This window comes from Stereum hirsutum (assembly GCF_000264905.1).
Source record: "Stereum hirsutum FP-91666 SS1 unplaced genomic scaffold STEHIscaffold_12, whole genome shotgun sequence".
Classification (NCBI taxonomy): Eukaryota; Fungi; Basidiomycota; class Agaricomycetes; order Russulales; family Stereaceae; genus Stereum; species Stereum hirsutum.
In genome coordinates, this window is record NW_006763142.1 from 291,738 (window position 1) to 303,098 (window position 11,361).

Consider the following 11,361-nt stretch of genomic DNA (forward strand, 5'->3'; position numbering starts at 1 on the left):
GTGAATTCCGCTTAATCAGGAAGATCCCAAGCATATACCTTCCCGTTAGTATCACCATGGTATAAACGTTCCCTACACACGACGATCAGACTTCATGAGCGACGATTCTAAGTCTCAAATCCAGGCAAAGGAATCACTCACCCAACGAAACGCAACGACATAATCATCAACTTCTCCCTCCCCGTCTCCCGAGCCTCCAAGATCCTCAGCGTCACGAACTCCCACTTTGCCTTTTCGCCCTCAGGGGTTTTATCAGTATTCCAAGTCCTCAACGTGATTTTACCATCCGGACCGCCTGTGGCCAGGACGCCGAGATATGAGTACTCGCGCTCCAGGAAGGCGAGAGATGTGATTTGCGGTGGAAGGTAAGGAAGTGCAGAAGAATATGTGAGGTCGAGAGAAGCGATGGGTCGGGCGTTGACAGTGTGAAGACAGAGTTTTATACGAGAACAGGTGGCGATGTAGCCCTACACGCAAGACGCCCGTGGTTAGTCATTTACGAATGAGGCCGGTCAGCGAAGTAGACCCACAGTGCTCTCATTGACGCTCGCCAGGTGAACCTTCGACCCATCCACCGTCTCATCAGCTCGTCCGTGCCAGATACTCCTCACGTAGACCGCCTTGTTCAGATCCCAGATCGCCGCACTACCGTCCTCCGACCCACTGACGATAACAGACCAAGCTCTTGACGCCGTCACACACGACACTGGAGCTGTATGGACTCGTAGCGTACTCGTCATAGTGATGCCGGTGGTTCCAGGATGTGGAACTCGTGAAATGCGCCAAAGACGAAGGATATGATCGGATGAGCCTGTGATGAGATTGTCGGAGTCTGGGAAGGTAGCACAGGTACAGTCTATGCCCTCTATGACTTGGACGACCTAAATAGCGCGTAAGCGAAATAGACTTGGGAAAGGAACGATGTGAACATGCCTTGCGGTCTACAACAACTCTCAAACCCTCAGGTGCTGCCCTGCCTGTTCGACTCCATCCCCACTCGATTTGCTCGTGAGGAACAGAGGGCACTGACAACACTCCTTCGGGATGAGGAATGACTCTCTCGCCGATCATGTCAACCGTTAGATCCCGGACTGGGGTATCCGCTCCGAGATCTAACAACAAACAAACAAAAATTAAACTCAGCTACTACCTAAGATTCAACGTAGAAGAACCGCATGTCTTACCACGAGCAGCGGTCTTGACACTCTGGGTCAACAGATTATGATCCTCTTCGATCCCATGTAGTGTTCCGAGGGGCAGAGTTGAGAGACCATGGTTGAATCGTGGAGGATGAGGCACATTGAAGAGCTTTCTTGGCGTCTGTCCGACTAAGGCAGACATTTGTTAGATCCGACCATTGTAAAGTTCTTCGTAAATAGCTCACAATTATGGATGATTCCAATAGTCGCTTCTCGCTCGAGTTCGTCAGTGATGGTGTCCAAATCTGATAGCATGTTCAGCTCGTTGATCAATTGAAGACAGAGCTTCAGATCTCACCAATAGACCCTTCATAGCTCAAAGGATGAAATACATTTATTGCTGCAGGATCTTGTTGCTTGATGCCCCAGATAAGATCAATCCAAGCTGGTAATCGTTCGCTGACATAGTCGCTCTCTAAAGCCTAAGCATTCCGCCACATCGTCAGTTCTATAATCTTTTATTTTGACCGCTTTCACTTACCCGGCGATTGAGCGTGATGAAGAGCAGCGGGTCGTCCTTTGCCCATGGTGGCAACTTCACATGGTGTATCCGCTCGCCATTGGCCTGTTGAACACCAAAGTCGATATTTTTCGAGTTCTCAAGGAACCTGCGTGACATGAGTAGATGAGCTCAATACGAGAGAATTCACAGAAAGCAGTTCAAACGCACTCTGGACATGTGAAAAACTCTGGGATTAGTTCTCGAACATCTCCACGAACGTCCTTTGCGGCAGAATCATATGCGCGAGCGATGTTGCTGCCCATTACAGTCAGCGAGCAACGCCGAAGGAGAAGCAAGTGACAAACCTGAACAATCGGTCTGGTAGATCCCAGTCTCCACCCTGCGCACAAATCACCACCGACATTTAACGCCACAAACCACCATGAAATGTATTCAACGGCGCACCTGTAGTGTCTTGAACATACTAGTGAACGGAGCCAGTCTGATCAAGAAGTGGCAAACGATCATCGACGAGCTGAAGTGCGTTCCGTAGTGGAAAGGTCGTTCTCCCACGCTGGCTAGGCTGTCGTAGCGCGATGTGGCGGCTTCGCGGCGTGCTTCGGTGAGGGCACCCATAGGCAAGGAGAGACTTGGAAGGAGTATAATTACCATAAGGTGTAACGGGCATCATATAGGAAGTGTGCTCACTCTCGGAAGGTTTCCTGTTTTGAGAGGTCAAGAGTTTCGGAACTATAATCCTGTAATACCCAAGCTAGGGAACGTATAAGTACACCTGGGGAGTGCATATGTACGACATGTAAACTCACGCATCACAGGATATTGTGTAGCATCACTGGGAGTTCGACCTTAAGAACAAATCGTTCAGCTAATCGAGGCAGATATAAGAGCACCTGCAACTCACCGGAAATTTGATTGAGGATACTGAGGTAAGTGAACTGAGCAGCCATCGACGAAGTCAGTAAGAACGAGAGCTGATTATTTATGCCCAATATGACTCACGTTGCTCATTTCACGGGCTTGCCACTTCCGTTGTGCCCCCGACAACTGGTCTGCCCTGAACCCAGATCTCACCCTCGCACTCATGCGACCAATGAGTGGGGACCTGAGCAGACCGGGCGTAGACAATTCGTTATACCGTTGTCCATTGACGGTCAATGACAGTCTTTGGTTGGCCTCGGATCTCTGGCGCTTCGTGAGGAAGACTGTGAGCAACGACCGACTATCTTTGAAGTATATCTCCAGACTGAAGCCACCCAGAATTTCGAGATTAGAGTAGACTCCGGTGTGGGTAGTTGTAGAAAATCTTACGCCACGTCACGGAAGAGGAACGTCCTGTCACTAAAACTGGCCACTTGATCGTAGGTCCTGGTAGATAATCTCTTCGTCAATAAGCCGTGATGAGGTGAGTGAAGGCATCATACCATCGCTGAGCCCTCTGAATGCCGTCAAGTTCAACGAGACTCCCGGGGACAAAGAATAGCTCTTTCGGTGCGTCGTGAACATCAATGACTTCACCATCACTATTCTCGACCAAGCCGTCCAGCATGTATAGATGAGTTTTTCCAAAGATGAGAAGACCAGCTGGAAAGAGGTAGTTTTTGTCAGTGCAGATCAAGCATAAAGAATAATAAGACGAGCTACGTGAAGAGTCTACGCCACTAATACGGGCCACAGTAGCAACTGCCTCAATCACGTCTCCGGCCTCAAGATCATGTCGAACACGACGATGCCGATCATCCACGACTTCTTCCGCTAGCTGACGGTCCTCTATGCGCCATCACACTGGACGTCAGCAATGTGCGTAGATATTATTCGAAGCCGTACTAACCTTCAACGTCGGTCGCCGAGATCTCATAAGAGTCTGACCAAGGTGCTTCCACGCGGAACGTAGACTGCTCGTCTAGCGCTGGTGCCTCTAGGCCTCGCAGATGCTCGTTGTCGGTCGGCTTGAACCTCGACATCAGGTCGTTGTCAGCTTCGAGCTTCTTGCTATAGCATAACACATTAAACCTATGACACCATTGTAAGCCACCAAGGGTAACTTACCGAACTCTATACGGTCCCTCAGTTTCATCAAGTCGCCAGGTCCGTTCTTCCGGGATCTCCCAGAGCCCTCGCTCTGTCGTAAGTGGGACGATCCAGTCATTCAACCTCGATACTTGTCGGTGGTTCTCTCGCCTGGCACATACCCACACATACACTGTCAGGAGCTTCACACTCCAAAAAAATGATCAATCAACTCACAGATCAAGAACGTTCTTCCTCAGCCGTTTCTTCTCCGCCGTGATCACCGTCTGCCTCCACTGGACCATCCGTGCCATGGACTTTTGAATCGTTCGTTCGCTGACCTGAACGCTGAGTCTCGCGGATGAAAGTCGATTGAGCCTGCTCCGTTTATCAGAGACGAGAGAGGGGTCGATATCAGTGCTTCCAGGCCTGTCGCCGCTGGTGATAACCTCAGCGGACTTGATGACTTCAAGAATCTACCAACGTCACGTTTCAAATCAGGCAGTCAGAACCCAGGAATTTTCCTGCGAGGTGTACTTGGAAGCGCTCACCTCCGCTTTCTGGTTCCCAGCGACGACGTTGTCCATCGCAATCGTCACACCGAAATGCATCAACTTCTCCAGCATCCTGATCGTCCTCTGCTCGATCACGACAGCAGAGTTGAGTGCCTTGACAAACGACCTGAACGCCTGGACAAAAATCTCAATGGTCTGCTGGGACTTGTAGACCTGTCGGAACGTCGGACAGCTAAGTTGCAAGCTGAGTAACTCTTCGAGGAGAAGTTCCGCGACGGCTTCTGGCTCTACAATCACAGACAAAATGTCTCAGCGTTGTTTTCCTGGCGACGAGAAAGAGACTCACCGAGTGCTTTAGACTCATCGATCGGGTTCAAAGGTGGAACATGGTTTGCCACTACACCCAGTACCCTCTGCAAACTGGCAAAGACCGCAGGCATGATCTGTGGACACACCACCACCGCCGGTTCCTCCTTCTTCGCTCCACTCCTCCTCTTCCCATTCTCAATATCGTGCGCACTAGCCCCAGTCCTCCCCAGCAGAATCCTGAACGCCACCTTGTGCACACCTTCATTCCATGCATACGGCAACACAGTCCTCAACAGCGTCCAGCCACTGACGATTTCGAATTTTCGATTGAAGCTCCTCGATGCCGTCAGGCTCACATCAATCAAAGTGAGTACCTGGATGGCGACGACTGGAGTAGGACGGTCGCCCAGAAGGAGAAGGCAGATACGTGTGAGAGGCAAGGCGGAGGCAAAGGTGTTGTAATGAGTGGGTGAGTTGGAAAGCAGAGAAACTAGAAGGACAAGTATGCGTTCGGCCTTTTCACGCGTATGGTCTTGCGAGATACGCGAAACAACAGAGACAGGAGACGCTACCGCAGGAGCGCCTGTTAAGGCGTGAAGATCCATGTGCCAACAAGGTGAGCACGGTGGGACTAGGAGACGAGTAGATGGAATTTGACGTACGCTCATGTAAGTTCGCCGCCAAGTACGAAACGATAGGTTTGATAGTCTCATCAACCTTAAACATCCCCTTCATCGCCACCGCAATTACACCCTCCAACGTTCCGTCCCTCTTACCGGCACTACCCATCATCGCCTCCTCTCCGTACCAGCCCGTCTGCCAAATAAACAGCAACCGCCTAACCAAGCTTGGGCTCAGCTTCCCTATCCTCTGCTTGATATTGAACCTCTTGTGTCTGCTGCCTTGAATGAGCGTGGTGAAGTGTTGGAGATGCACGCGTTGGATGGGCTGAGGGGTCCGTGACCAGAGTTCGAAGTCGAGGGCGATGGTGCGATAGGCGAGTGGATTCGAGACCGTTGAGTTACTGACAGGAAGCGCGGATCAACGTCAGTAATGAGCCAACGGAAAGGTTCAGAGTAAAAAAGCGAGTCTCACTCAGGCGACCCAAATCTCAACCCAAGGAATTCAAATAAGGTCTCGAAACTCGTCATATTGATCAAGTCGGCTTTGCTCTTGAGCATGGCGCCCAGAATATCGTATCCTCCTTTACCAGAGGGACAGATCATCAATAAAAAGAAAAAGAATTAGATGTATCAAGGTAGATTCAGGACTCACGTATTCGCTCCATGTCCTCCGAGTTTTGCCAGCTAAACTTCAATCCGTCCGTCAAGATGCCCAGCGTCCTTGACAGCTCATGCGGTGTCTGCAATGCCCCACGAAAAAGCGAATCAGCCAACCAGCACTTGGGTGTTGTGAAAAACAAGGAGATGCGCAAAAGGATGGATCGTACCTGGGCCAGCTGCACCAACCTCAGCGCGACACCCGCCCCTCCAACCTCCCACATCGCCTGATCCACACACCTCGGCCTCACAGGCACCACGTCCCCCTCCTTCACAAACGGATTCCCTTCATCCACCCATACTCCATCTTTCTCTTCCTCCTCCGCACCTTCACCTGCACCTTCACCACTACCAGAACTCCTATTCATAAGATCGGTGTTCGGAAACACGCCAGGCGTGATCGAAAACACGATCGTATCGTCCGTGATCCCAATTCCCTCATTAATAGCCCTCAACAACGCCGCCGCCTCCGCCGCCGATCCCGCAATATTCGTAACTCCCCCATGTCTGGCAATAGTCTGTGAGGCATACGACATAGATGGGCTTTGTGGCGCCTGGGACGCATATGAATTCTGGCGTGAGAGTGCTTGTACTTGTGGCCCGCCACGAGCAAAAGAGTTTCCGTGCATCGTTGCAGGAGAGCCGACGGCAGGGGTGGAGGGTGATGAGGAGGAAGGCGAGGAAGAGGGTGGGGGAGAGGCGATGGCGGCGAGGTACATGTTCATGGAGGTGGAGGCATCGTAGGTTAGGAAGGTGGAGAGGTTGCGGGATTGGAAGGTGGAGGTGTAGCGTGCGGAGAGGTGCTGTATAAATCGGGGTAGATGGTCGCCTATTCAAGCCGACGCCACATACGATGTTCCGAGGTATGGAGGACACGTCAGGTTGATGTGAAATTGAGGCGTTCAGCATGTGCGTTCAAGAATGGGTCGCCAGAAGAGGCGACGTACCCAATGGTTTCCCAAGGAGACAACAACTCCCAAAGCTCCAGCTCACACTCGTATCCACATCTTCCGCCGCGTCGCCAATTGTATACGTCCCAACTTGCGAAACAAAGTCTGCTCGTGGGTAAGGCCAGTGCACGGTCTCGAGTGTTCCGTCAACGAATATACCTATAGCACAGTCATTACAGTAATCGTTAACCCAATATTCTCTTTCGTAAGAACTGTCCACGACGGAGTGAAGAGAGGAAATTGAAGGCACGTACGAACGCTTGGCCTCACTCCGCGCGCAGAATGATGAACCACCGTTACATGTATCCACTTCCCCTTCCCAATACTCGCATTCGTCGTATACTCCGTATTCCCCTCTGAGCTCCAGAGGTCCAGCCTCCCATCCGGACGCAGCGACACTTTGAAGACAGTATAAGCGGGAAGAGAGAAAGTGAAGAGGGAGTGGGACCGGTGGGTAGGCAGAGACTCGAGGCGGAGCCAAATCTAAATAGAATTATCACAAAGGAGAGTGTTCAGTGTTCAATCGTCCTTGGTATGTTATTTCGTTGAAGTTGGAACGAATGAATGCACCATGAAAGTAAAGCCATTACTAGGCAACCCCCTCACGCCCTCTTCCACGAACTTGACCGCCGCCCGTCCCTCCATCGAAAAATGTTCCGGCCATCGCATCTTCATCCCCGTCCGCAAAACTTCCAAGACCTCCGAATCCAAAGCATACTCCATCTTCCCCTGATCAACCTTCCCAGCCGGCTCCCCACTTTCCTTCGGATCTGTCCCGTCAGCACCCTTGCCCTTGTCTTCGATCCGCTTCCCAGTCGGTGGATGCGATGCATCCTTCTTCAGAACCACAACACTCTGAAAAATACCCCTCATCTCCTCCGTCCTCGCACCCATCTCCAACAACCTCCTCAGCAATCTCTGCATAACCTTCCGATGCTGGCTGGGCAACCGCCCCTCCGTGACCCCATCCTTACCCTTCCCCGTCCAGCATACCCAAACATCTCTCAGTAGACGATCCATTCCCGACCCACCAGTACTCATAAGAACACAATTCCGATGACTCGAGCTCGCTAGTCGTTCCAGTAGTTTATGGGCCGCGTAGTGCAGGAGAGGGTCCGCTGTATATGTGGGAAGGGTAGAATGGAGGAGTAAGAGGCCCGGAGGGAGAGCGATGCGGAGGGTCCGTGGTTTTGGCTGGGGTGACGGCGAACGTCTTGCGGTGGTGATAGTGGGTGTAAGGAGGGAAGATGATGACGATGATGATGCAGTGGCGGCGGTGGTGGAGGAAGTGGTGGACAGAAACGAGGTTATGTGCGCGTCGAGTTTTGTGTACGACTCGGCATCGAGAGTCTTGTTTTGTTTCGAGGAGGCGGTGCTTGTGAGGGAAGAGCGGATGGATGAGAATAGAGCGACGAAGGAGAAGTCGTGTAGGGCGAGTGAGAGGATGAGGCCGCGAGTTCGGTCGGAAACGGAGGTGCGGGGGTCAGACAGCAAGGGTTGGAGGGCGGTGGCGAGTGAGTCGTAACCTACATGACGCTGTGACAGCGGGAGTGAAGAAAATCAGTGATTTATCAGAAATGAGGAGAGTAGAGAATAGTATGGTGTGACGCCGTCTACTGTGGCGTAGATATACACTTACACTTCAACGAAACCGCGATTGATCTCGAAGAAGTCGAACCAACAGTACGTATACTCGTTACTGTGAATGAACACAAGTTGGCTCAAAGAGCTGCATGACAGGTCTTCCTAAGCACCGACTCATACTCATACTAGGAACTGATGTATCCCCGCACGCCACACATACTTCCAAACAATGACGGAAACTGTTAAACTCACCTGGAAGTATCTAACATTCTCTTCATGCTCCCACATCGCCTCCGACGCAATAGCAAACACCAACCTTGCACCCTCCATCATCTCCTCCACGACCTGTTCCTCTGGCTCAGCCACAGGACCCTGCCTGGGCGCGTGCAGCGCTGAAAGGGCGCCAATGATAGCAAGAAAGCCGTCTAGCTCTCTGAAAACATCTTTTGTAACGGGATCTTGTAAAAGAATACGATGGACCTCGGATAGCACCTGGGCAGCAACGACGACGAGTAAGATAACGGCAGTATAATAAGTCAAAGGTGAACGGCTCACCTCGACCTTCGACCTGATATCTTCAGTCTCTTTCAACCTCTCCACGGCCGTCCTCATGAGCTCCACCAGCACATCTCGAGCGAAATCTTCCGGGTCAAGCTCGTCAGAAGTCGGGGGCAGCGTCGGCGTTGCTACCACTCTCGGAGACGTGATCTCGAACGCTGCGCGAAGGGGTGTGAGGAGCGCGCTGAGCATGGCTCACGTCTAAGCACTTGTACTCTGGCACGGATGAAAAAATTCGTGAAACTAAAGGCGATATTCTTGGTCACTATGTGAGGGCATTTCTTGGTGGGGGTGGCTAGGAGACGCGGCTGTGGTAACGATGCGTTTAGTCGATGCAGTTGTGATAGGTCGCGATGTTGAGCGCTTGGGCAGTGTTCGATTTTACGTCACTGTGGCACGATTGTGGCCCACATATAAGCGTGTAAATGTCCCTTCATTTCCCTTCGTTCACTTGAAGTTTGGTCTCTCAGGCGCAGATGCAGTTCGCGTTCGCTTGGTCAAACAAAAGAAAAGGCGCAAGACTCCACGATGGTGATTGTTGAAAGATAGGGAGCAAATACGCTCCAATGACACAGAATATTTCAGGGATAACAACAGAACACATACAACACAGCAAGACGACGATAGCAAAACACAAACGATGAACAACATCGAAACGGGCCCTTAGTACCCTCAACTTAAAAAGCAAAGAGAGCGTTTGAAGGGTTCAGCATGTAAGGCTGGCGGTAAAAGAATGCAGACTGGCGACGCACCGAGATGAGACTAGTCGTAGTCAGTTACTTAGACTTTATAAAGTACCACAACGGCTGCTCCTCCTCCGGCAAACACAATTCCTTTCTTAAAATGTCAAGCACCTCCTTCGTATCCTGATCGTCCAGTTGGTGTTCTGGCAACGTATAGTTAGTCCACAGCGTAACGACGGTGTCATACTTCACATGCACAGGCGTCCACAATTTGAAGTCTATCCGCTCAAGGGTGACCCATCCGAGATAACGTTCGAGAGAAACGATACCACCGTTGATGTAGATATCTCTGTATTGTCTATTCTGACAACTGCTCAGCAGCTCCTCGTACGTGAGGAGTTCGACCCGTTTGACGTAGGCCGTCAGGTCAGCGATCGTTGTGCCGAAGCCAAGGGCCACTTTGACGGGTAGGCGCATCGCACTGTAGTCCACGGTGAGAGCAAGAGGCAACTGTTCCATCGGTTGCCTGGCCGCACAATATGCATCGTAGTTCTGAATGCTGGCCTGCACACAGTCAATGTTCGGATTCGAAGAGGACCAAGATGAGAACGTACCTCCTCATCCATTCCATCGTCAGAGCTTACTGAGCTACTAGAGTCATCCGAGTTATCGAAGTGGGCGTTGAAAATTTCGCCATACATTATTAGAGTAGCGTTAAGGAGATGGAGTGAGGCGATGATGGGAGAGTGAAGAGGGTGGCGGACAGGACGGCGCTCATAACTACTGTATAGCAGTTCGGGCCGTACGGGACCGGGCCTCTCACGCCCCTAACATCGCCACATTTGGACGTCCTTCTGTGGCACTTCGCTCTCTCAAGGCTGAGATATCTGGACCACGACGATCCGGCTTGTCGAGACTCGAGAGGCCCCGGGAAGCTCCACCAAGGGTCTCCCGAAAGTTAGCATATTTGAGGCCTCGAAAACGCTGATTTCCTCCCGGAAGTTAGCATATTTTGGACCCCTTCGAGCGAGTTCCTCCCGAAAATAGCATATTTTAGGGCCCAAGTCAAGGGTTGGGCGCCACGCACTGGGGCAGGCCGGACCCCAGATCTGAAAAATCACAATTTTTGGACTTTTCGTGTTCTCGGCGTGTGCCCAGCAGCTTTCAGAACCATTGCTGGTCTACATAGTTTTTTCGTTCTTTGGCGGGCCCCGAACTTACACCCAACAAGCACACTCGTGAGTCTGTAGCACCCACTTCGGATTTTTGCCCCAAAACTGGTCTATATAAAGTGTGGCGCAATGGTGTGGCACCCGATAACCCCTCCCGACTTTAGCATATTTGACCCCCCAAACCCACCGAAAACTTAGGGTGCATTCGGCAACCGAGAGCGGCAGATTCTCACCGGATTTCCAGCCACGGATTTCGTCCTCGGCGGCTGGCGCCGAGCCTTCTTCACACTCCGACACTGTCACGGTGGCTACGTGCTTTCGCCACCTCTTATGCGTACCATAACGATAACAGACGACCATTCCACTTTCTCGCATGAAGGCTTTCTGAAGCAGACAATCCCTACTCTGAAATGTTTGTTTCTTAATTTCATCTGCAGAGTCATGTTCTGCCGTGCGTTATGAGTCGGGAAGTACGTGACACTGACTGGCTCTCGCCACTTTGCCTACTAGCTTTGTCTGCCATGTGGCATCGCCCTCCCCTCATCCAGCATACGCTCTGGAGCCCTGATGATACCTTAATCGCGTGCTATAGTGTTCGTGATGAAGATTTGTGTACGAAAACCTCGGTTATACTTACACGG

At 51.5% G+C, this 11,361-nt stretch overlaps 2 protein-coding genes across 2 annotated transcripts; both read right to left on the reverse strand.

The window, feature by feature from the left end:
• Window positions 1–11: 11 nt before the first annotated feature.
• STEHIDRAFT_159387 (beach-domain-containing protein) lies at window positions 12–9,057 on the reverse strand (the record flags this gene model as incomplete). Its single annotated transcript, XM_007306858.1, has 32 exons — window positions 12–72; window positions 142–467; window positions 531–881; window positions 946–1,112; window positions 1,185–1,328; window positions 1,385–1,444; window positions 1,498–1,621; window positions 1,681–1,807; window positions 1,870–1,956; window positions 2,007–2,041; window positions 2,107–2,290; window positions 2,350–2,413; window positions 2,469–2,507; window positions 2,564–2,597; window positions 2,662–2,905; window positions 2,971–3,027; window positions 3,084–3,243; window positions 3,304–3,429; window positions 3,491–3,651; window positions 3,709–3,840; window positions 3,907–4,145; window positions 4,221–4,471; window positions 4,531–5,076; window positions 5,156–5,517; window positions 5,589–5,697; window positions 5,769–5,856; window positions 5,944–6,602; window positions 6,721–6,882; window positions 6,978–7,206; window positions 7,294–8,259; window positions 8,560–8,799; window positions 8,863–9,057. The coding sequence occupies 32 exons, from the start codon at window positions 9,055–9,057 to the stop codon at window positions 12–14; spliced, it is 6,729 nt and encodes a 2,242-aa protein (XP_007306920.1).
• Window positions 9,058–9,641: 584 nt separating this feature from the next.
• Window positions 9,642–10,174, reverse strand: STEHIDRAFT_132908 (uncharacterized protein; the record flags this gene model as incomplete). The annotated part of the gene is made up of 2 exons (XM_007306859.1): window positions 9,642–10,112; window positions 10,163–10,174. The coding sequence occupies 2 exons, from the start codon at window positions 10,172–10,174 to the stop codon at window positions 9,642–9,644; spliced, it is 483 nt and encodes a 160-aa protein (XP_007306921.1).
• Between the last annotated feature and the right edge of the window lie 1,187 nt (window positions 10,175–11,361).